Below are 26,544 nucleotides of genomic sequence, written 5' to 3'. Positions count from 1 at the left end.
GATAGACGCATGTATATGAAGAGAATGGAGGTAAATGATTGATAATAGAGGAAGGAGGACTTATAAATCGGTATCAAGATTTGCTCAACATTGGGGCTGAATGGTCTGGCCAGTGCTATACTGTTCCGTGTTTTACAACATCTTTGGAGAAGGCATTGGTGTTATGCTTTCAGTGACTTGCAATATCTGCTGTAGATAGTTCAGCTCACAGACGCATACAACAGTACAAGGACCACTGCTGCTTAGTAGACCAGAGTTTTGTGTCAGGTTCAAACAATTGCTCTTCAAATAACCACCTCTTCCAATGGCTACAATGATGCATTATAGAAGGCAGTGGCACATTTCCTCATTGACATACAAATTGTCATCATCATTGGCAGCAATTTTTTTTCCCCAGCAACTTTCCCTGCATTGCTGTTAAGCTTATTTGTCCGTAGTTACCTGACTGAGCTTTACTACCCTTCTTCAATAAAAGCACCAATCCTCTACTCTCTTGTTTTTGTTCTCTATTTTAAAGTGATCTGGAATGTATTTCATTTAAGGACGATTACACAAAATTCAATGAAAATTGTAAATGTTGAATATATGAAAAGGAAACATTTGCGGGACTATGGACTATGGCATCACAGGACTAATTACATTGCTGTTTTAGTATGGAGGCAAACACAGATGGCCTGTTGCAAAGATTTCCTGTGGAATCTTGGCACAGCTGTGAGTGGATGCCCGTAACACTAGCAATCCAGTCAGGAAAGAATCAAGATTCCTGTCATCTGCAGGCACCCATGCCTGGTATGTTTAACTAGCTTGTGAAAGGTCAGACAATCACTGGAAGTCAGAGACAGATATAAAGGGTGGTTTCTGTTTTTTTTGTGAGTTCTTTGATAATCTTACTTCTGAGTTCTGCAACACAGGCACAGGCAAACACGCATACAGACAAAGGCAGACACACACACAGGTCTCTAGTCCTGCTGAAGGGTCTCGGCCCAAAATGTCGACTGAACTTTTTTCCATAGATGCTATCTGGCCTGCTGGGTTCCTTCAGCATTTTGTGTGTGTTGCTGGGAATTTCAGCATCTGCAGATTTTCTCATTTCTGAGTTCTGCAATCCTTTTCAATTTAAAGAAAAATTCTCTTCCAACCCCCTTGTATGCTCTTATCATTGGCTCATCTGCTGTACATGTACTTAACATGTGTCTTTTTCCTTGCTCTCAATTGTTCTTTGTTTTTTATTCACCCATGGAGTCTCTTGAGTGTTCATTCATTCTTTCAAGTCTGAATGATGGATTTGGCTCATATTGTGTGCATCTGTTTACTTCTGTGTGATGTGGGTCTTCAGCTTAGTGTCACAGTTACTTGTGGTTTTTTGTGTGTTTAAAAGCCTGAAAAGTATTTGAAAGTTGTGAACAGAGAGTAAGATTATAGCTGGATTCAACGATTGTAGCTGAATGTTGTGAAGGCCTTTTGTGTTTGCCATCAATTGCCTTCAAGTGAGGCACCATGCATGTGGGAGAAACTACAAAATTTTAAAATGTCGGTATGAATACTCTTGTCTCAAACTTCTTCTGCCAACCAGTTGAGAGAGCCAATGGGATACAAGTCACGGCTGCATAGCTTCAAGTACACAGTTATATAAGAGATCATTACTCCCCAATGCCATTCGGCTTTACAATTCAACCGCCGGGGGTAAGATATGTTAAAGTGCCGGGGTTAGGACTGAGCTTAAGTTACCATTCAATGTATTTTATTTTAAGTATTTTATTTTATGTATGTATTTTAAGTATTGTATGTAATTAGTTTTTGCTACAATAAGTGTATGGGACATTGGAAAAATGTTGAATTTCCCCATGGGGATGAATAAAGTATCTATCTATCTATCTATAAGTGGGATTGCTTTCTGCTGTTGATCTGTGGACTGAGACATAAGTTATCTGCTGGACATGAGCTCCCAGAATCTCCTAATAGCAGTGGCAATGACTGTTCTGATGGTAAAGCCTTGTCCCTCAGTCTGTCAGTCTTGAGTGCTGAAATTTATTTAGAGCAATTTTGATATTTGCATAGACTCGCAGACACTTGCCTGTCAAACATTAAAGCAATATTTAAAAAGTAAAAATAACTAAGAGTTAAAAAGTACATAAAATAATGAACACTTTAATAAATAAATAGAAAACTTCATCTGCTTTCCCACAGCAGCTGATTTCTACTATTGATTTCATGCGCTCGCTCTGCCTGTGCTAGGAAGTGCCAATCCCTTCAGCAGCATTCCATGTACAGCTGTGCTTCTCCTTCCTGTTGGGAATTATCCATTTGTGGACAGATCTTGGAGGAAGCTTTGAGTCATTCTATCTAGGTATTTTGATTAAGGACATGAAAACACTAGTTGAGAACTAAAGTGTTTGAAGGACTGATTGGTGCATTGGTGTTTGGTGACATCCACTGACATGTTCGACCAAGTTAATGTATAAACATACTTTTTCTTTGCAGTTGAGGTATTAGACACCTGATGGATAAGCTCATGACAACACAAAAGAGTTGTGGATAGTATGGAGGAAGATTAAAGGACATGGCAGGAAATATGGACAAAGAAGTGGCAAATAGTAATCTGTCTAATTGTGAGGTATTGCACTCACACCTGGGAGGTCAAATGTAAGATGACAGAAAACAGTTAATGACAGAATCTTTGGAAGAATTGATGTACAGAGGGATTTTTGTATTGCAAGTTCATAGCTCCCTGGAAGTGGCAACCCAGGGTGGTAAAGAAGCTGTACAGTATGCTGTAAAGGATCCTGTCATTAACAGTGTACTATCCGTTTCATTTGCTCTTCCAAAGCGAAACAACCTCACATTGCCGGAATAAACTACCATTTTCCATTTCTCTACCCATATCTGCAACTGATCTATATCCTGCTATATCCTTTGGCAATCTTCTACACCATCCACTATACCATCAATCTCTGTATGATCTGCAAACTTAACTACCCCACCCATCCAAATCCATTATACACATACAGAGGTCTCAGTTAGATCCCTTGCAGAACATACTAGTCTCAGATCTTCAGCCAGTTTAAGTCCTACAGACCAGTACCTATGCCAGGATGTTGTTCATTGACGAATGAACACATACCAATCCTCATAGAGGGATCAGAAGTGGGGAGAGTGAGCAGGTTCAAGTTCCTGGGTGTCATGATCTCTGAGGACCTAACCTGGTCCCGACATATCAGTGCAGTTATAGAGAAGGCAGGACAGTGACTATACTTCATTAGGAGTTTGAAGAGATTTGGTATGTCAACAAATACACTCAAAAACTTTTATAGATATACTGTGGAGAGCATTCTGACAGGCTGCATCACCATCTGATATGAGGGTGGGGGGACTGGGCTACTGCACAGGAATGAAAGAAGCTGCAGAAGCTCGTAAATTTAGTTGGCTCCATCTTGGGTACTAACTTACAAAATACCCAGGACATCTTCAAGGAGTGGTGTCTCAGAAAGGCAGTGTCCATTATTAAGGACCTCCAGCACCCAGGGCATGTCCTTTTCTCACTGTTACCATCAGGTAAGAGGTATAGAAGCCTGAAGGCACACACTCAGCGATTCAGGAACTGCTTTTTTCCCCTCTGCCATACGATTCTTAAATGGACATTGAACCCTTGGACACTACACTTTTAAAATATATATTATTTCTGTTTTTGCAAGATTTTTTATCTATTCAATATACGTATGCTGTAACTGATTTACTTATTTATTATTAATTACTTTCTTCTATATTATGTATTGCATTGAACTACTGCTGCTAAGTTAACAAATTTCACGTCACGTGCCGGTGATAATAAACCTGATTCTGATTCTTTTGTCTTCTATGGGCAAACCAATTTTGAATCCAAATAGTCACATCACAATTGGTTTGATTCTGATCCCATATATTTTAATATTCTAGATGAGCTTGCGATGAGGGGCCTTGCCAAAAAGCCTTACTAAAATCCCTGTAGGCAACATCCACAGCTTTATCCTAATCAATCACCCTCATCTCCTCCTTGAAAAACTCAAATCACATTTGTAAGAAATGACTTGCCCCACACAAAGCCATGCTGAATGCCTTTAATCAGGCCATCATTTATAGAATACTCATAAATTCTATCCCTAACAATCCTCTCCATTAGCTTCCCTACCACTGACATGAGGCTTATTGGCCTACAGTTTTTAGGATTATTACTGTTTCCCTTTTGAAAAAAATTAAAAACATTAGCTGCTCACTAAACCTATGGGATTTTGCTTGTGGCTCAAGAGAACATGAAGATCTTTATCAAGGCCCCAGCGATCTCCTTCTGTGCCACTCTCAATAACCTGCAATATAACCCATCACAGCCTTGGGTGCTTAGTCACTTTAACATTCTTCAAGAAACCCCAACATCATCTCTTTATCTCAACATACCCTAGCATAAAATATTCCAGACTGAAAATCCTATCCTCCATGTCCTCCTTGGTGAATACTGGTGTAAAGTGCTCATTTAGGACCTCACAAACATTCTCTGCTTCCAAGAACATCTTCCCTTCTTCATCCTTGAGAAGTCCTACCCTCCATCTAGGTGTTCTCTTGCTCTTGATGTATACATAGATCACCTTGGCATTCTCTTTAAACCAAATTTTCAAGGACTTTTCATGACCCTTCCTGACTCCTTATTCTCTTCCTGAGGTCTTTTCTGGCATCTTTATATTCCTTTGTTCATTCCCAGTTTTTGACACGGCATAGGGTAGGCTGTTGATAATTTGTGAGCACTGTATTGCACGGAGGGGAGGATGGTAGGCTGATAATTGGTGAGCGCTGTGTTGTACGGAGGGGAGGATGGTAGGCTGATAATTGGTGAGCGCTGTGTTGTATGGAGGGGAGGATGGTAGGCTGATAATTGGTGAGCGCTGTGTTGTACGGAGGGCAGGATGGTAGGCTGATAATTGGTGAGCGCTGTGTTGTACGGAGGGGAGGATGGTAGGCTGATAATTGGTGAGCGCTGTGTTGTATGGAGGGGAGGATGGTAGGCTGATAATTAGTGAGTGCTGTATTGCACAGAGGGGAGGATGGTAGGCTGATGAGTGTGAAATATGTTTTCTGAGATTGAATGATCTTGCCCAACTTGGGCTTTGACGTCAGCCTCTCCCTCCCGAATTACCTCCCACAACTTCCCCTGACATGCTGCCGACTAACTCTTATCGGTGGAGTAGAAAATTAGAGGGAAATTTTCATTCTAAAGATAGTCCATTTTGTTGATTTTTGAAGAGTAGGATTCTAAGCCCAGGCCCACGGACAATTCTGATAAGGTTAATGATGAAGAATTACATCCTTCTGAGTCACTTCGCTGAGCTAGTGCAACGATGGATACAAAAAAAAGTCTTGTTTTTTTTTACAAAACTGTAAGTTTATTTACACAACTAATACATGAAATACAAACATCAAGTATTTACAAGACAGTGAATAAATTCAAATTAAAATATGATTACTATCTATAAAAACTGTCCATTTCTGGGGGGCCCACTCTCCTGGAAATCCCCCACTGTACTCATTGTGACCACATGCTCCTTCTCGAAAGTCACGCAGGTACGAATGTATCCTCGGAAGAGGGGCAGGCAGTCAGCCCAGGCAAAGTGTTGACTTTCTGCTGCCTAGATCTATGAATGGCCACCTCTGGCCAGGCCCAGGAGCAAGCTCACCAGTAGATCCTCCTTGCGACTTGCTCCCTTTCGTACCGGGTGCCCGTGTATGAGGAGTGCGGGGCTGAAGTACAACCAGAACCAGCCTCTTCAGAAACTCAGACGGGCTGCAGCCTCTCACACTCCATATAAGTTTGGTACACTGACTTCTCTTAGCCACAGGATAGGTGGACGGGGTTTCGGTGAACCTGCTCAAAAACCTGTTGAATGGTACTGCCCTATGCAATACCTTCCACCCCAGGTCCTCAATGCACAGGGAACAGGCCTCTGCATAAAGAGATTTACACTGGAGACCTCCTCCACTGCCAGATGGTAACATAGACCACCAAGGCGAGTCTGCTCAGCAGGCGAAGACAATGAAGTACAAGAGCAGCCCGTACAAGAAACACTTTGGAGCAACGCGGAAGGGCATAGTGGGCATCCCCGTGACATGGCTCATGTTGTGTGGGACCCTCTCCCACCTGGTATCCCAAGGCCAGGGTCTGATGAGCACTACTGGCCCTTCAGGTAGTGGTACGGCCAGAACGTCTGCACTTCCCCGAGTCCCCTCGACGCCCACCGTGATAGGATGGGGACCAGTTCCCCTCGCAGCTAGAGCACTGTCCCCCACTGGCACAGGAGCACCCTGTCTGGATGAGACTAGAGCCCATACCCTCAACAGCTCTCGGTAAAACCAAGGCAGTTCCCTCGGAAGCCATGTGCTGTCCTGCAGGCAGCGTCTCCAGCAGAGAAAGTGTGTCGCCAGTGCATGCCATCTCAGAGGGCGATTGCTATACAGGTACCTCTGCAGAGTGCTGCCAGCTAGGTGTGTACACACACCAATGACTGATTGCCCTCTGCAATTGGGAGACTCAAGACTGCACAGGGACCCTGTGACTCCTGTTGCCCCAGAAGAAGTGCACCAGCCTCTTTGGAGTCCTGGAGACAAAATCAGTGGTATCATATCTTTACAATGAAAGCTACTTATCAATGGGTTTTTGCATAGACTGCTGATCCAAATTGTCCTATTCCATTGTGCCTATTCTGCAGCAAACAACTTACTAAAATGTAGAAAATGGCTCCAATTGAAAAGACACAACTGTAAATCACAATCATATGACACGTAAAAGTGCTGATTATTTTAAATGACAATTGGAATCTCAAAACAAACAGATTAAAGCTTTTGAAAATAGTTACAGTCAGTAAAAGGGTTAAAGAAGCAAGTCATTTAGTAGCTTTAAGACCAGTTCACGAGAATATTTTAAAAATATGTGAAAGAGCACACCAATCCCTGCTACGTACAAAAATCCAGTGTTTTAGCAAAGGACGAGTTCTCAACAGGGCGTTTGAGTTGAAAGTTGAATTGCAGGAGTACTTTCAAGAAAATAGTAGGCCAGATTTTGCTGATTGCTTTGAAGATGAAGATTGGCTGCAGAAATTAGCCTACTTAAGACATTTTTCATCATGTGAACCAATTGAACAAGTCTCTCCAAGACCCTGAAGAAAATGTTTTGACTTCAAGTGACAAGATACTTAGATTTAAAAGGAAACTGAATCTTTGGAAAGATCATGTTGCAGAAGGAAATGTTTCCTCTGCTGTTTTGACTTGAGAGTGAAGAAGGATCAGAAAGTCTCGAGTCTTATGGAAAACCACCTGGAAGAACTGCAAAATAAAATTGAATGGTATGACTGAGTGAGGGACACTTTCTGAATCTTCTGCTCGGCCTGAGAACTTTTGAGAGAAGGGAAAAAACTTTGTGAGCTGCACTCTGATCATGCACTCAAGATGCATGTCTTATTGTGATTTGTAGTATATTTTATGTCTTGCATTGTACCACTGACATAAAACGTTTTATGACATATGTCAGTGATAAACCTGATTTTGAATAATTTTACCACCTCTTGTCATCCAAGTTTCCCTTACCATGCCATCTTTGTCCTTATTTGAGCATACCTGTCCTGTACTTTAAACATCTTCCACATGTTAGATGTGGACTTGCCCAAAATCAGCAGTACTCAATTAGCACTCCTTATTTTCTACTTAATACATCTTTAATTTGTCAAGCCCCATTTTCTCCCACAAGTTCCATACTTACCCTTATTCGTAGTCTGTCTTCAAACCTAAGGAGTTGCAGTCATTGTTTCCTGAATATTCCCCCACTGAAAGCTCAGTCACCTTTCCAAGCAGCAGGTTCAGTATGGCTTCTCCTCTAGTTGGACTATCTACATACTGATTTAAGAAATCTTACTGCATGCATCTAACTAATTCTATTGTCTAAACCTCTTGCACAAAGGAGGTTAGCCTCATACTACAACAACCCTGTCATTTTTTCACACCTTTCCCTAATCTGCCTGCGTATTTGTCCCTCAATGTTCTGATGGCTATTGATTAGGGTAGTGGGGGGGGGGGGGGACAGTCATATAATTCCATCAGAGTGATTACGTTTTCTTTTGTTTTTGTCTTCTACCCACACAGGCTCAATGAATGAGCCCTCTATTATGTCTCCTCAGATTGCAGCTAAGTTTCTGTCTGTCTGTCTCTGTCTCTGTCTGTCTGCTCTCTCTCTGTGCTTCTGTGTCTCACTCTTGCTCTCTACCTTTCCTCTCTCTCTGAGTCCCTGTCTGTCTCTCGTGCTCCCCCTTCTCTGTCTCTATTAAGACATCACAAACCCTGGAACATAAATCAGCCAGACCTGTCCCTCTTTCAACTAGGTCTCTGTAATGGCCACAACATCATAGCTCCATATGCTTTAAGCTAATCTCCCTTGCCTTTAATTCTCCTTCCAATAAATTAAACACACTAAAAACTGTCCATCCCATTGCGTCTATTCTGTCTGTTCCTCTTTATAGACTTACTGGTCATGGCATTTACATTCCTCTCAGATCCTCCACTTTCTGACCTAGTGCTGTGGTTCCCACCCCTTGCCAAGCTAGGTTAAACCCTGCCGACTATTCTTACTTATATATACTTCCCAGTCGTAATTTTTGTTCCCCTCTTGTTAAAGTGCCACTCATCATTATAGTAGAAACCTAATGGTGATCTTGTTACTGAAGGACAATGTGGTTTGTATCCAGAAGTGGACACAGGATTAATAGTCACTATCAGTGCTGTGAGTGATACAATGATGTACATCAAACTGAAGAATGGAGAGCAAAGTATACTCATGAGAACAATGAAGAATAGGGAGGAATAAAGAGGCCACTGAGTGTTTGTTCGTTGTCTTCTGCTGCTGTGGCCCATTCACTTCAAGCTTTGACATGTGCATTCAGAGATGCTATTCTGCACATCACTGTTGTACCACCTGATTATTTAAGTTACTGTCAGCTTGAACCGGTCTGGCCATTCTCCTCTGACCTCTCTCACTAACAAGGTATTTCCTCCCTGTCGTGTGTAAACTCTAGAGACTGTTGTGCATGAAAATCCCAGGAGATCAGCACGTACTCAAACCACCCCATCTGGCACCAACAATCATTCCATAGTCACAGTCATTTAGATCACATTTCCTCCCTATTCTGATGTTTGATCTGAACCTCTTGATCATGTCTACATGCTTTTATGCAGAGTTGCTACAACATTATTGGTTGATTAGATACTTACATTAATGAGCAGGTGTGCCTAATAAAGTGGCTGCTGAGTGTATGTCATTCTGTGAAAACAACTTACTATTTATTAATGTTAACTGGGTTATAATTTTAATACTCCATCCCAGTGTATATATATTACCTTGCTGCAGCCTTTTCTTCCTTACAGACTTATTGGTCATGACATCCATCTTTCCCTTGTCCTTCCACTTTGTGACCTGGTGCTCTGGTTCCTATTCATATCTGTATTAACTCCCAGACTCCCGTCTCTTTATTGGATTCCCCACCCCACCCTGCCAATCTAGTTAAAACCCTATTAGCACCTTCTAATCTGCCTGTTTTATTTTAGCCCCGTTCATTTCAGGTGCAATCTGTCCCTTTGTCCCAAAGATCCAAAAATCTGAATCTCTGCTTCCTATGCCATATCCTCCTTTTCTTACCCTTACTGACACACAATCAAGAGGATGCTATCCTCAAGGCTTTTTGATCTCTTTTTGTATTCCCTATATTCACTGCATAGGACCTCGTTCTTTTTTCTACCAGTATTATTTTGGACTGTGTATTTGCCTAGAGGGGTGGTCTTTGTTGAGGTTCATCCTGTGGTATTGCCTAGTGTAGAACTCTGCTCTGTGATCTGTTCCTATCACAAACTAGTAAAAGATGCACTTTGCTATACCTAAAACATTTTTAGCAATATTAATGCTGCCCTCTAAATGAAGCAAAGCAGGAGGAAAACATGAATGAGGAGCTCAAAGAAAATAGTGTTAATAAAAATTAATGGGACTGAAAGGTTATAGCTTCTTAGTATTTGATGACTATGCCTGAGGAGTTTCAAAGATGTGGCTGTGAAAATTGTGAATGTACTGGTTGTCAATTTCAGCAATCCCACATATTGGGAGATGGTAATGTTTTGGAATCATACAGTGTAGAAACTTCAGACCTCTGTGTCCATGCCTGCCTGTGTAAGAACAGCAGGGGAGAGAAAGCAAGCAGTTCGCGTGGCCCTTTCCCTGTATTATTAAAGAAATGGCATGAAGAGTATAGTAACATGATTAGGCAGAGTTGAGATGGATTTCTGAAATACAAATAGTATTTTACAAATCCGTTTGAGGCTTTATCAAGTTGAATCAGTAATGCCATAATAGTTGCTAGGATCTATTTGATTTCTCTGAAGGCTTTCTCATGAGATTATGAGTCAGAGTTTGAGTGCTTGAGCGACACACACAGCGTGCCAGGCGGCATCTGTGGAGCAAAATATACAGTCGATGTTTTAGGCCAGCAACACACACAAAATGCTGGTGGAACGCATCAGGCGTTCTATAGGAACGCGTCTATAGGAAGAAGTACAGTCGACGTTTCAGGCCGAGACCCTTCGTCAGGACTAACTGAAAGAAAAGATAGTAAGAGATTTGAAAGTGGGAGGGGGAGGGGGAAATCTGAAATGATAGGAGAAGACAGGAGGGGGTGGAGTGAAGCTAAGAGCTGGAAAGGTGATTGGCAAACCCTTTTGCTTTTGTACAGAGCTGGAAAAGGGAAAGGATCATGGGATGGGAGGCCTAGGGAGAAAGAAAGGGGGAGGGGAGCACCAGAGGGAGATGGGGAGCAGGCAAGGAGTGATTGTAAGAGAGAAAGAGAAAAGAGAAAGGGGGGAGGGAATAAATAAGGTATGGGGTAAGAAGGCATGAATGGAAGTCAGAGAAATCAGTGTTCATTCCATCAGGTTGGAGGCTACCCAGATGGAATATAAGGCGTTGTTCCTCCAACCTGTGTGTTGCTTCATCTTGACAGTAGAGGAGGCCATGGATAGACATATCAGAATGGGAATGGGAAGTGGAATTAAAATTTGTGGCCACTGGGAGATCCTGCTTTTTCTGGTGTTCAGCGAAACGGTCTCCCAGTCTGCGTTGGGTGTCACCAATATTTAAAAGGCCGCACCGGGAGCACCGGACACAGTATATCACACCAGCCGACTCACAGATGAAGTGTCACCTCACCTGGAAGGACTGTCTGGAGCCCTGAATGGTGGTGAGGGAGGAAGTGTAAGGGCTGGTGTAGCACTTGTTCCGCTTACAAGGATAAGTGCCAGGAGGGAGATCGATGGGAAGGGATGGGGGGGATATGAATGAACAAGGGAGTCATGTAGGGAGCGATCCCTGCGGAAAGCAGAAAGAGGGGGGAGGGGAAAGATGTGCTTGGTAGTGGGATCCCTTTGTGGGGGGGGGGGTGGAAGTTACAGAGAATTATATGTTGGACCTGGAGGCTGGTGGAGTGGTAGGTGAGGACAAGGGAAACCCTATCCCTAACCCACACATTTTAATTCTACATTCCCAGTGGCCACACATTTTAATTCCATGTCCCATTCCCATTCTGATATGTCTATCCATGGCCTCCTCTATTGTCAAGATGAAGCCACACTCAGGTTGGAGGAACACCGCCTTATATTCAGTCTGGGTAGCCTCCAACCTGATGGAATGAAGATTGATTTCTCTAACTTCTGTTAATGTCCCTCCTCCCCTTCTTACCCTATCCCTTATTTATCTATCTATCTATCTATCTATCTATCTACTTGTTTGTTTGTTTATTATTCCCCCCCATTCCTCTCTTTTTCTCTCTCTGCCCCTCTCACAATCACTCTTTGCCTGTTTTCCATCTCCCTCTGGTGCTCCCCTCCCCCTTTCTTTCTCCCTAGGCCTCCCGTCCCATGATCCTTTCCCTTCCCCAGCTGTGTATCCCTTTTGCCAATCACCTTTCCAGCTCTTAGCTTCACCCTACCCCCTCTAGTCTTCTCCTATCATTTCGGATCTCCCCCTCCCACTTTCTAATCTCTTACTATCTTTTCTTTCATTTCGTCCTGACGAAGGGTCTCTGCCCGAAACGTCAACTGTACTTCTTCCTATAGATGCTGCCTGGCCTGCTGCGTTCCACCAGCATTTTGTGTGTGTTGTTTGAATTTCCAGCATCTGCAGATTTCCTCGTGTTAATGTTTTAGGCCAAGGTGCTTTAGTAGGCTCTCCATTGACGCTGCCTGACCTGCTGAGTTCCTCCAGCATTTTGTGTCGCTCAAGATTTTCAGCATTTGCAGAATCTGTTGTCTATGACTGACCGTAATGTTGGGGGTGAGGTGTTGCTGTGGGAGATTGAGGATTCGCCAACAGATAGATTGCAAGGAGTAGGGATGAACAGGAATCAGTTACTCTTTGATTTGCAAGCTGCTCCTGACGAGGTGCTGTTGAGATTTATGCTGATGTAGCAGTAAAGAATGAGATGCAGATCAAAATGAGTACAGGTTAAAATGATTGGCAAGGATGTGGCTAATAGAATCAGTGTTGGTAGAAAAGCAGCATATTTTATCTTAAGGGAATTTGAAAGGTGTTTAATGTTTACAAGGAGCTGATTAGTTATTAGATATGCATGCACTTAGGTAAGTGGTATTCTGTCCTTTACTGCAAGAGGACTTGTATACAGCATTCAACTTTCATTTGGAGGCACAAGCGACTGAAGATACTGGAATTTGGGATAAAAAATAAACTGCCGGAGGAACTCAGTGGGCTGAGCAGCTTCTGTGGAGGAGGAGACATGATTGGCATTTCAAGACAAGTCCCCGCATCAGGAGTGAGTATGGAGAGAAGGTATAAAGAAGATAGGGAAGGGTGAGGCAGGAGTTGATGGACACCTGAACCAGTTAAGGGTGCAGTGGGATGTTAGAGACGGGCTCTCGGTTGGAACCGGGTAGGGAAAAGAAATTTAGGCAGTTTAAACCAGTTGGGAGAGGTGACAGAATCTAAGTCTGTCCATTCCCTGGCCTGTCTCACCATTGTCTAATGTCATCATCTCCCCTTCCTGTTTTCATTCTGCGTGTCATCTCTCCTTCATCTGTTTCCAACTGTCATCTAGTCTCCATCCACCCACCCTCCCCCCTCTGAATTCATCTTCCCCCTTTTTTCCCTTCTCTTTGCTTACCTGTCTCTACCTATCACCCACCAGCTACTGTCTTCTAATTCCACCTTTCCCTCCCCACGTAACTCCATGGCTCCATTTGCCCATCATCTCCCTCCAACATGTCCCTGCCGCACCCTTCCCCTCGCCTCAGCACTGCGGTAGGTGTGTTTATTGTAAGATGCAGAGAAGTTTTGAGTCTGCATCACAAACAGGGGGCACGGCTCAAATTTCCAGTGGCAGCAGGGTTCAATTTCAACACAATCGTGGCCACTTGATCCATCCCACTCTTACTTGTATAATACCTTTAAATACATGAAGTGTCTATGTTAAAATGATCTGATCTGAAGCAATGTCATTAATCAAACCTTTGACTGAGGCCAAATTAGGGCTTGTAGGTTTGAGGTTATGTCTCACACAGGCAGAGAGAAACGCGATTTCAGAGTCTAGTTCTTGGCGGCAGCAGTAGGCACAGCTTCCAGTGGTAAAGTGATTAATTTCAGAAATGACAAAGTCTGGGGAAAGCAGGTATTGTGGAGTGGGTATGTATGGTACTTTGCAAAAGTCTTTTGCACATATATATTTAGCTTAGGTGCCTAAGACTCTTACACAGTACTGTATTTGTCAACATGGAGCAGTGAGAATTTGTAAATCTGGTGGGAGTAAAGGATGTTGGGAATGGAGAGGGTGGAGCACTGTCGGAGGGGTGTGGGCCAGGCAGTAGAGCGGAAGTGCCAGGGGCAGGGGGTAGCATGGGTGCAGAGGCACCAATCACTGAGACATGAGGCAAGGTCATTTGATTCCAAACATTGGTTTATTGATCATTATAGAGTGCCTCCCACTCCCTTCTCCTTTTCCCAACCATAATTCCCCTCTCCCTGTCCCCTTTCCACTCTCAATCCACAACAGAGACCCATATCAGAATCAGGTTTATCACCATTCACATATGGCATGAAATTTATTATTTTTATGGCAGCAGTACAGTGCAATATATAAAATTCCTACCGTACTGTACAAAAGTCTTAGGCACCCCAGCAATATATACGTGCACAGTACTGTAGAAGCTGGTTGGCCATGAAGTGATTAAGGTGCACTTTGTAAATTAGAGGTTTTACTCAATGTGGAGACAACTGGTGATGGATTAGGATGTGGAGCATGAGTGACAGAGGTTTGTTTACCCTGAAGTTTTGATGGGGTGGAGTGAAGCAGGTTGTTTAAGAAAAGACAGGCTAAGTGGGAATGATGCAATAGACAAGTGTTTCATCCAAAGTGAGCTGAGACAAGTGGGGTCTTGAAATGTTATAGAGGTAGAAATAGCTTGTGTTTGTAATAGCAAAGAGATATATTATAAGGATCATCACAGGATCAAAAGTAACACCAAGGAACCACGTGGTTCACTTTATTGGTCACCGGAGAGAAAGGTTGCGTTAGTGTCTAAGAACAGAATTGATGGTGTGGTGTGAGCAGAGGCTTCCATGACTGAGACAGAGAACTACACAGCATTAAAATGGATCTTTTAGCCCAGCTTGTTCATGGTGAACATGATGTCCATCTACTTGAATCCTACTTGCCTTTATTAGGCCCCTGTCCCTTTATGCCAGGGGTTCCCAACCTTTTCTCATGCCATGGACCAATATCATTAAACATGGGGTCCGTGGACCCTAGGTTGAGAGCCCCCAGCTCTATGCCTTTCCTCTCCAAGTACCCTTTCAAATAATGTAATTGTTTCTGTCTCTGTCACCTCCTCTGACGGCTCATTCCATATACATGTCACCTTTTTGCATGGAAAACCTGTCCCTTGCGTCCCCTTAAAATTTTTCCCTTTTTCACCTTAAGCCTGTGCCCTCTAGTTTTAGACTTGCTTACTGAGGGAGAAAGAGTCTTTCTTCTGTTTAGACATGTGAAATTCTTATCAATAGTGGATGCTAGACAAATAGAGTAACGATTTAGTGGCAGGGAAGGGCAGTGGTGAGTTAGAACTGGGGGTCATTAGGGTACAACAGAAACTTGGAATGTTTTAAGGATGAAGATCGTGAGGTAACCAGATAATGTGCTATTATTAAGGAAGAGCAGAAGGGATCAATCAGGGAACTAAACCTATTGATCAGATTTTGCTCTCTTGCCATTGGGAGCTTGGGTGCAATTTTGGACTGTTTTCAACAGCTGATTTGTTCTCAGTAAAACAGCCAATCTGAATTTGTGTCTGGAATGGTTGATTACATACCCCAAACTCTTCCGCTTTGAGCATATTTCTAATATCTGATGTATTTCTTTATATTGTTCCTGACTATTGTCATGTCCTAAAATGGTGTTAGTGTCATTTGTGAAATACAGATTTTACCAGCAAGAGGGCAAAGTCTATTTATAGGCATACATACAGCTGAGAGTTTTTTCACACATACAGAAAATAGATATCCGTTAGAGTTTTGAAATGCAGACTGAGGTTTTACCTAAGCCAAGTTGCTGATCTAAATGCGAGTTTTGATGTCTCAGATGTTTGAGAATTGGAGCTGTTTCTTATGTAGCTGCAGAACTGCAAGCCACAATATCTCTGTTAACAAGGAGGCACTGAAAAGCCCATCTTCTCATTTCAGCATTTTGGGGAACTGTTGTCTTCAAAACTCCCTAAGCCCACTTTTATGTTTCTACCAACTAGGGGTTCCCAACCTGGGGTCCATGGGCCCCTCAGTTAATGGTAGGGGTCCATGCCATGAAAAAGTTTGTGAACCCCTGCTACCAACCGTCCCCCTTCCTATGGACTTTATTTTGCAACACATGCCCTTTCACCCATTTTGGGTCCACACTCAGGGACCCCGAACAGCCTTTTCTGGTGAAGTAATGGTTCACTTGCATTTCTTTCAATCAATTGTACTGCATTCAGTGCTAGCAATAGAAAGCAAGCATTGACTTGGGAATGGCTTGCAGATCACCTACAGTGCTCAGTTTGGCATAATGTGAGCAGTTTTGTTCACTGGCCTACAGGAAAGATGTCAATAAGATTGAAAGAGTGTGGAGGAAAATTACAAGGAAGTTGCTGAGATTTGAGTTACAGAGAAAGGTTGAATAGGTTAGGAATGTATTCTTGTGATCATAGGAGAATGAGGGGAGATTTGATAGAGGCATACAAGTTGAGGTATAAGTCATAGGGTAAGTTGAAGTGGGCTTTTTCCACTGAGGTTGAGTGAGACTATAAGTAGAGATCATAGGTTAAGGGTGAAAGGTGAAATATTTAAGGAGAACTTGCGAGGAAACTTCTTTATTCAGAGGATGGTGCAAGTGTGGCTCAAGCTGCCAGAGATGTGGTTTATGTGGTTTGAATTCAACATTTTAGAGAAGTTTGGATAAGTTTGTGGCTATGAGGGGAATGATCCAGCAGCATGTCAATGGGATGAGGCATAATAACAGTTGGGTATGGACTAGATAAGCCTATTTATGTGCTGTGGTACTCTGACTATTTTAGATTCACAGCATCTGCACTATTTTTGATTTCACTATTAAGTTTACCACCTGCCTCTTGACATTGAGGGAGATAACCTAGGCTTTATTTGTAGCAGGCACCTTCTTGTCTGTGTTTCTGCATTGTGATATAGCAAAGGATGACAGCGGCATACACCAAGTATGTCAGTAGCTTCTCCTTTCACTATGCTATTAACTGTTTAATATGAAAAAGTTCTGTTCAAGGAACCTGCCTGGACACCTTTGACTTGAATGATTCATACAAGGTTTTGTAAAATGTAATGTTTAATTATTCTAAGTATTGTTTCAAATTTAAAGTCAGTACAATTATTGCACACAAAGGTACCAAATTCAGCAAATATGCTTCCTCTGAAACTTGTTGTATTTCATTTTGAAAAGTGAAAAAATATATAATGTTGGAAGTGTGAAATAAAAGTAGAAGTTGTTGGATATTTACTGGTCAGGCAGTACCCGTGGAAAGAAAGAGAGAACAAGCAGGTTACAGGGGAATAGGATTGATTTGGCATGGACTAGATGGTCAAATGGTTATTTGTAATGTTGGGAAATATGGAGAATAACTTAAGATTTTTAGGAATCTTTCATCTTTTTTTAGATGAGCATTTAAATTTCTCCATAATGCATAAAAGCCTTTCCAAAGTTTAAAAATTTCTTTGTATTAGCACCTTAGTGGATAAATTCTGTAAGAAAAAGAGTTGCATCCTGATGATCTTGTCTGACATTATTTTAAAATCTTTTTGCAACCTGTCAATGCCATATTTGTTTTAGATATGGTAACCAATTCACAGTTGTGCACAAGTAGAACAGTTTTGTGCTTTTTACTTGAATCCCAGCATGATTTTCATATTCCTGCAGATCTTTCTTTCTTTAACTCTATGCAACTTTTTTTCAGGGATCTTAGCATGGTATTGGAATAAGTTTCTAAACTTTGTGAGGTGTTTAACTGTTGTTTATGCAGACTAAGCCATTTAAGTCCTTTGATTTTCTTGCAGAGTGATCCTGGAAACCTGCCAATTTTTGAACAACTTGGATTTGACCAGAGTTCAGATTTCTCAGACACGTCATTCCAGCAGAAATTGGATGAAGCCAAAGAGCAGATTAAACGGGAGATCAGGAAAGAATTGAAGATAAAAGAAGGTGCAGAGAACCTGCGAAAAGTGACTACTGACAAGAAGAACCTGTCCAATGTAGAACTTGTCTTGAAAAACTCCAATCGAAAACTGGAGAAGTTACATGAACAGCTACAGGAACTTGATGCACATATTGTGGTGAAAGACCCTGACGAATTGCAAGGTAATGGCTTGTGTGTATATATAAGGTGTAGAAAGCAAGTTCTGGGTTATTCAGTACTGGGTTCTTTGGTAAAAATGTACTGTCCTCACCATTTCCTGGGAATTCCTGGCCTGTAACTGATCAAGATAGAGAAGGTGAATGGCTCTGAGAACTTTTGGGAACACATGGAAACTCAGCACTGAAAAGGGAAGATGCTCAGCACCTCTCAAACTGTTGCTCACTTCCTGCTCCATTAGTGACAGACTTGCTTGGCCATATCAGCACCTCTGCAGGTAGGTCTTGGCCCTCAGAGTCCCCTCCAGTAATTTCTCACCACTGATGTTAGGCCCACCAGCCTATAGTTCCCTGGACTGATTATCTAATGCTTGTTAAATGCACATCATTAGCCCCCTCCAGTCTTTGAGTATCTCAACTTTGGCTAAGAAAGGTGCAGAAGCTTCTGCCAGGATCTCTCCAATTTCTTCCCAAAATGTCCCAAGATATACTTCAGAATCAGAATCATGAAATTTGTTAACTTAGCAGCAGCAAGTCAATACAATACATGATAATATAGAAAGGAAAATAAATAAGTAAATCAATTATAGTAAGAGAGAGAGAGAGAGAGAGAGAGAGAGAGTGTGTGTGTGTGTGTGTGTCTGTTCGTAGGTTCAATGTCCATTTAGGAATCGGATGGCAGAGGGGAAGAAGCTTTTCCTGAATCACTGAGTGTGTTCCTCAGGCTTCTGTACCTCTTTCCTCATGTTGACGGTGAGAAGAGGGCATGTCCTGGGTAATGAGGGCCCTTAATAATGGACGTCGGCTTTCTGAGGCATTAATCCTTGAGGATGTCGTGGGTACTATTAGTACCCAAGATGCAAATGACTAATTTTACAACTCTCTGCAGCTTCTTTCAATCCTGTGTAGTAGCTGCCCCACCCCTCCCCATACCAGATGATGATGCAGCCTGTCAGAATGCTCTCCACGGTAATCTGTTGAACTTTTTGAGTGTTTTCGTTGACAGACCAAATCTCTTCAAACTCTTAATGAAGTATAGTTGCTGTCTTGCCTTCTTTATAGCTGCATCAATATATTGGGACCAGATTAGGACTTCAGAGACACCCAGGAACTTGAAACTGCTCACTCTCTCCACTTCTGATCCCCTGAGAATTGGTATGTGTTCTTTCGTCTTGCCTTTCCTGAAGTCCACAATCAGCTCTTTTGTCTTCCTGACATTGACTGCAAGATTGTTGCTGCGTTACCACTCCACTAGTTGGCATATTTCACTCCTGTTATCCTTCCCGTCGCCGTCTGAGATTCTACCAACAATGGCTGTAACATTAGCAAATTTATAGATGGCATTTGAGCTATGCCTAGCCACACAGTCAGGGGTATATAGAGAGTAGAGCAGTGGGCTAACAACACATCCCTGAGGTGAACCAGTGTTAATCGTCAGCGAGGAGGAGATATTATCACCAATCTGCACAGATTGTGGTCTTGCAGTTAGGAAGATGAGAATCAAATTGCAGAGGGAAGTACAGAGGCCCAGGTTTTGTAACTTAACAATCAGGATTGTAGGAATGATGGTGTTAAATGTTGAGCAATAGTCGATGAACAGTATCCTGACATAGGTGTTTGTATTGTCCAGGTGGTCTAAGGCTGTGTGAAGAGCCATTGAGATTGAGTCTGTTATAGATCTATTGTGGTGAAGGCAAATTGCAGTGGGTCCAGGTCATTGCTGAGGCAGGAGTTAATTCTAGCCATGACCAACCTCTCAAAGTGTTTCATCACTGTAGATATGAATGCTACAGGGCGATAGTCATGAAGGCAGCTCTCACTACTTCTCTTAGGCACTGGTATAATTGTTGCCTTATTGAAGCAGGAGATCAGTCCATGGAGATTTATTCGCCTTGATATACTCCAAGACAGTCAGCCCCTCCACTGTTGTAATGTGGATATATTCAGTATTATTTCCATTCATTCCTTAACTTCCATGACCTTCTCCACAGTAAATACAGTTGAAAAATATTCGTTTATCTCCCATGGCTCTACACATAAACAACAACATTGATCACCTATATTTTTTTCCTTATTACTCTTTGACTCTTAGTATTTGTGAAGAATCATTTAGGGTTCAGCTTTACCTTATCTACCAGAGGTATCTTGTGTCTTTTTAAAAAAAATTTCCCTCCTGATTTACATAAGACTATAATACATAGGAGCAGAATAAGGCCATCTTAAGTGGCCCTCCTTTGTCTCTTTTTCTCATGAGCTTCACTTAATCCCAGCTTCCTATATTTGACATGCCTCCTCCTATGAGGTGACCTCAATGAGGTTTTGTAAAATCTTGAGGGGTTCAGGGAATGGCTCATTTTAGTTGGCTTAATTAAGGAATTGGGTTGAAGAGCCACTTTTTATGCTGTATAACTCAGTGACTCTGTGGAACCAGCCACTGTGGCTACAACAATTGGAAATACTAACACTGCAAGTCAAGAGCATGATGAAGTTCCCTTCCTGGATATATGCAGTGCTGGCAAATTTGGATTAAGGTTGATACAAACTAGGCTAGAGCAGGCTGCTTGATTGGCATCAATCTAAACGTTCACCCATCCTACCATGTGTACTCAATGGGATACAGTGTTCATCATTCTGATTGTACTAACACCACCTCCCAAACTAATGTCCTCTTCTATATAATGTGCAATGGCAGCCGGTTGATCCTGGTCCTTTTTCATCACTGCGTCTAGATCATGGAAACTCCTGACCAGCGCACTTCAGTTGTGTAAGAGGCTGACTGACCACCACCTTTTCAAGGGAAGTAGGGATTGGCATAAATGCTGGTCTTTTCAGCCATGTCCAGATCCTGAAATTGTATAGAAAAAGATGATTACTTATAATGCCTCTCTTTATTCTATCTTTATTTTCAACCAGTCTAACCTTGTGTCAAATCTGTTAGGAAATATATAGTATAAGTAACTAAGTTTTAGTCCTTGCATTGATCCCTGGGATACACATTGTCCACCTTCCTTGAGACTGGAAAATGACCATTAACCTCCTGTATTGTTTGCCCTGAAGTTTGTTTCCTATTAATCCTGCTGATACTGACTCTTAAACCCATAGGCTTCAACTTTACAAACCAGCCTTTTGTCATATTTCCTGATTAACACAGAAGGAAGCAATTCAACCTATTGAGAGTGCTGGCTCTCGGAGTACTCTCCTCTGACTCATTCCCTTACTTGTATCCTTGCTGCCAGTTTCCTTATGACATACACATTGACTTCTTACCGATTCTTCTCTTCCTTCTCCGTACTAGGGTAACTTGCAGTAGCCAGTTAATCTCCAAGCACGTCTTTAGGAAGCGGCACACCAGAGAACCTGGGGAAAGTACTTGTCACATGGAGAACATGCAAACTCCATGCAGGCCCGAGTGAATGAATGCAGTTGGAATGGTTTAACTGTGGGATGATATGTTGTATCTCACTGTGCTGTCCACAGAGGCATTAAGCATCTAATAAAAATTCCATCTAGACAACATCTATTGCATTGATTTCATTGTCTCACACAATAAAAACCTTAGCTTTGTTGAATATGATTTGCTTTGGCTCTTCTAGTGTCCGATTTAGATGTGTCTTGAATCTTGTGACTGTATCTGACTCTACCATCTCCTCTGGCAGCACATGCCCGGTATCAATCCCTCTGGAAAAATTTTCCCCTCTGATTGCTCTAAATTTCATGTTAGCTTAAAACCAATGATTAAAATCTTACTTTATACACACCTACCAAGAGAGAAGGAGAAAGACTCTTACAATCTACCTTATCCATGCCTGTCATATTGCCTCCTCCGCTCCAGGAAATAGAAACCCAGTCTATCTGATCTTTCCTTATAAGCAATGTACCCCAGCCTAGGCAGCATTTTGGTGAATCTTCACCCTTCTGGCTAATGGATAGGGACCTAAGGGAAGATAATTGTGGAATTAAGAATAGGGAGCAGGAAATTGGGAATGAATAGTTAATTCCGAAAGGTAAACTGTTCTTTGTCGCGATAATGGGTTGAGTAACATAGATTGTTCCTGAACCTGTGTAGAGAATGTTGGGGAGAGTTTGATGGACATTCATAAACACCAATGTGTTTGAACAAGTAAATCGGAAAGTTTCCACTGGCAAGGGAGTGGGTAATAAGGGATAAATGTAAGGTGACAAATCAAATGTCTTGGTGGGGGGGATTAAGATGTTTTCCACATTGGGTTGTATCTTGCTAGAAAAATAATGAAAACACATGTTTGTAACTTTCAAAAGAGAGATGTATACAGTCGCAGAGCAACATCATATGAAAACATGCGCTTTGGCCCAGTCATTCTGTGCTGATCTCAGTGCCCTTGCAACTATACCAAGAAAGAACAAAATTGTCCTGGGAAGGAGGAAAGCTGACGGAAATGGACTGTGTCCAAGGCACTCCTTTGTTCTGTGGTTTGATATTGCTAAATTGTTAGTCGTGCTGCTCTGCCTTTTTTTGAAATACTTATTACAATGCATACTGGTTAATTGGGACATCAGTTAATTGGGGTTTCTACTTATTTGGGACAATTCTTTTATTTAAAAAACTGCAAAAACTAATCGAGAAAATAGCCGGGAATGCCCTTTTGGGATGTTATGCTGTTTAATTGGGGCACGAGACTGTTGTCAAACAGTTTCTAACTGGAGTTAGTCGCATGCACTTGTGTGGCTGTTGGACACCATACCGTGCTTATAGTGAATGGTTTTAAAATTGCATCAGTCGCACATGTTACTCGTCAAAAAGCTGTGATTTTTGCCACTGATAGTTGGCAAGAAATATGTAGTAAGGCAATTCAGAGCTGTTTTGCTCACTGCAGTTTCAAGCATTCTGGCTTGGAAATGTCAGCAAAGTGCAAACGAAACTATTTCATTACTTCAAGTTCAGAACTATGAAGAATTTGAAGGTATCAGCAATCATTTTGAATATTGCAATGAAAATGAAGGTTCGGAAGATTTGAAGATAAGCAATGGTCAAAAGGATTGTATGAAGGCAGGCCATTATCTGCACTTGGTGTCTGTACTGATTTTGTTTATTTACCATCAATATAAAGAACACGGCAGCATACACTGGATGAATTCCTCTGATAACTATTAGGAACAAGTACAATTTTATAGTGCTGTAGTAGTTTGGTAGTGTTCTAATGTGTTCTATATTTTATTTAAGTACATAATTTGTTACTCAGTTTGTCTTTTTTTCATACTTTTTTAAAAACTGTTTTCATGAAACTTCATCTTATTGGGGCAGCTGCTTTATTGGACCTAAATGTATTAGTTCTGATGTGTCCCAATTAACTGGAATCAACTATTTAAAACAAGTACAAATGAAGATCTGAATTTTTTTTTATATATTTAGATGGACCACAGTCTCCTGGTACTTTGAGCCGGGAGGCTCGTTCGACTGCAAACAAGAACCGGATTGTAGCACTTGAAAAGCAGCTTGACATAGAGATGAAGGTGAAACAAGGTGCTGAGAATATGATCCAGATGTACTCCAGTGGACCCATTAAGGTAAGGAAGAACTTCCTGAGGTTCAGCTTCCATAAGTAAAGTTCATTTGCTGCTTTTTAAGTCCTGCTTCTTGGAGTATTAGTTAAGGGTTTTGCAAGTAAGAGTAAAACAGAGGTGTCCATTCCAGCCTTTTGAAGTGTAGAAGATGCCAGTGGGTGATAGCCTTCAAGCTGGGTGGCCTTTGGACACCCAATCTGCTCAGAGCACTGCTGTGGTTTATGGGATTGGAGGTCAGAATCACCTGCACAAATTTACTCGTGGATACCAAATGCATCGATAAATTCTTACACATTTAGTAGTCATATGTGAGTTTTGACATAGATAGAACTCTGATGACTATTCACTTAGAGTACTTTCACAATATGTACTTACATCAAACTTCCCATTACTTTTCTCCAAATGAAACAGTCCAGTGTATTATCTGACCTTGTCATACCATTCCTCATCCCAGAAACTATGATTTGAAGTTTTTCCTAATGCCTTCATATCCTTCCTATCTTCAGCCAGAATTGAATACAATACTCTGGTTATGGGTGGGCTGGTGAGTTATAAAGGCTCAGCAAGACAGCCCTCAACTCCTTGGACCTGCATAGCCATCTTCAGTGACCTGCGGATCTTCATCACCAAGTCCTTCTGCACTCGCATTCCCTTTTTCAACTGGTTTCCATTTTCTAAATCTCTGCTCATTTGCTCATTCTGCCTACCAAATGTATCATTTCACATTTCTCTACACGAAGTTACTTTGGCCACATGTCTGCCTGTTGCATTAGCCAGTATATCCTGCTACGATCTGTCACTATCCTCTTCACAATTTCACAACACTGCCAAGTTGTGTGTCATCCACAAACTTAGAAGTTGTGGCTTGCACCTCATTAGTCTTAGGTCAGTTATGTAGAACAATAGAAACAATTGCTCTAACACTGATCTCTGGTACCAATCTTCAGTCCAAAAAAAGAGCCATTTAGCTCACCTTCTTGTAATCTATTGCTTAAACAACTTTGTATCTGCACTATCAATGTCCTCTTTTACATTTGTGCACCTTATCAGAAATGTTGTGAAGTCCATACATGCTACATTGATTTCATAACCTTCATCAGAAAACTGTAAGTACAACTCACCTGTAACAAATCTAGCTTTCTTTAATCCAATTCCTTCCAGGTGGCTTGGGGGCTATGAGTCAAATGCAGACAGTTGGGACAGATGCTGGGCATCTCAGTTGGCATGGACAAGTTAGGATAAAGGGCCCTTGTCAATGTATGACTCTTTGACTTGGTCCTGTCCCAGATCTACAGTTTTCAAATGCTTCCCAGCACTGACTGACCTGCTATTGTGCAGCATATCCTGACTCCAATACGTTAAAGAAGAGATTAACATTTGCTGTTCTTGAGCCCTCTGGCACCACCCCGACATTCCAAAAGGAATTCAAAGATTACGGTCGGTGTCCTGTGATTTTTTTTTTTCTTCAAAGGATCAAAGCACCGCAACGGGCCTTCATTCAGTTCATGATATCTGTCCATACCAGACCAATTTGCCTGCAATAGGCCTGTAGCACTCTTCATTTTCTTGTCAAAGTACTTGTCCAAATGCCTTCTAAACATTGTGATTGTATCTGCCTCTGTTACCTCCTCCGGCAGTTAGTTCAAGATAACCACCACCATTTGTGTGAAATATGTACCCCTCTAAGTTTCTTCCCTTTCACCATAAACCCCTGCCCTCCAGTTTGATAGTCCCTTGCCATAGGAAATAAACACTGTCTGTCCTCTCCATGCCTCATCTCTCAGCCTCCTCCTCAGAATAAATCTAGTCCATCTAGTCTGCCCTTACAACTAAAGGTCTTGATTCCAGACAGCTTCTTGATAAATCTCTTTTAAACTTGCTCTTTTTCTATGACATCCTTCCTGTAGTGTGGTGACCAGAACTGTACACAATACTCCAACTGCAGCCTACCAATGTTTGGTACAACTGCGTCACGAGGTCCCAGCTCTTATATTCAATGCCTTGGCCTTTTAAGGCAAGCAAACCAACTGGCTTCTTCACTACACTATACATCTATGTCACAATTTTCAGAAAGCTATGAGCTTATACAACAAGGTCTCTGTACATCTCTGTTCTTCAGGTTGCTACTATATTTACTGTGTCCTTCCAAATTTGATTTCTTGAAGTATATTACATCATACTTGTCTGAATTAAATTCTACCTGCCACTGGTCTGCCAACATTCCAGCTGATCTATGTCTTGATGTATCTGGAGACAACAACTATTTTTGCATCATCTGCAAGCTTAATAATCACTCCACCTATGTTCTTATCTGAGAAACAGCAATCATTGTGGTACACCTCTTGTCAAACTTCCATTCAGAAAAAAATCTTATCCACCGCTACCTGACGGACGGTTTTGACAAAGTGTCAGAGATGCCTTTCCCAAACAAACGCTGCTTAAGTCATTGATTCGTCCGGCAGATCCTTTGTTGCATCCATCATTATCCTCTGCATTTGATCACTCAGTCAGTTTGGATCTCAGATCCCTTGTGCTTTACACAGGTTTACCATGCCATACCAATGTTCCTTTCAGCAAATTTCTTAATTATCTCCTTTAAAAACTTAGAGTAATACAATCTTCTGTGCATCTCCAAGTGAACATAAATCCTGTTCCTTAGCATAATTTCCAGCAACCTAGCACACTCTAGCCTGCATTGAACAGTGCAGACTGGATGTTGTGACAAACTAATAACATTAGTATTTAAACATGCAACTAAGCTAGTCCATTCTGCCTACACAGTGTCCTTATTCCTCCATTCTCTGCAAATTCTTGTGCCTATTTAAGAATGTCTTAAGCTTCTCCATCATGCTTGCCTCCATGGCCACCCCTGGCAGTGCATTCTAGCCACCCATCACTCTACAAATACATGTCCTGCACATTTCTTTTGAACTTGCTCCTTCTCACCTTAAATGCACATCCTGTAGTATTAGACATTTCAACTCATGGGAAATGAAACCAGCTGTCTGTCTCTGTCTCTCCTAAATTTCTATCAGGCAAAACATTA

At 41.8% G+C, this 26,544-nt stretch overlaps 1 protein-coding gene across 2 annotated transcripts in view; it reads left to right on the top strand.

The window, feature by feature from the left end:
• The window catches only part of pkn1a (protein kinase N1a), a 155,700-nt gene that overhangs the window by 22,720 nt on the left and 106,436 nt on the right, over positions 1–26,544 (top strand). For both annotated transcript variants that reach the window (XM_073069151.1, XM_073069152.1), the window contains exons 2-3: positions 17,663–17,963; positions 23,347–23,501. In XM_073069151.1, the coding sequence (XP_072925252.1) occupies positions 17,663–17,963; positions 23,347–23,501 (456 nt within the window). The remainder of the gene's footprint in view (positions 1–17,662; positions 17,964–23,346; positions 23,502–26,544) is intronic.

Source organism: Hemitrygon akajei, chromosome 16, assembly GCF_048418815.1.
Source record: "Hemitrygon akajei chromosome 16, sHemAka1.3, whole genome shotgun sequence".
NCBI lineage: Eukaryota > Metazoa > Chordata > Chondrichthyes > Myliobatiformes > Dasyatidae > Hemitrygon > Hemitrygon akajei.
Note: the sequence above shows the minus strand (reverse complement) of the source record. Positions and strands in the feature narration are given on the sequence as shown.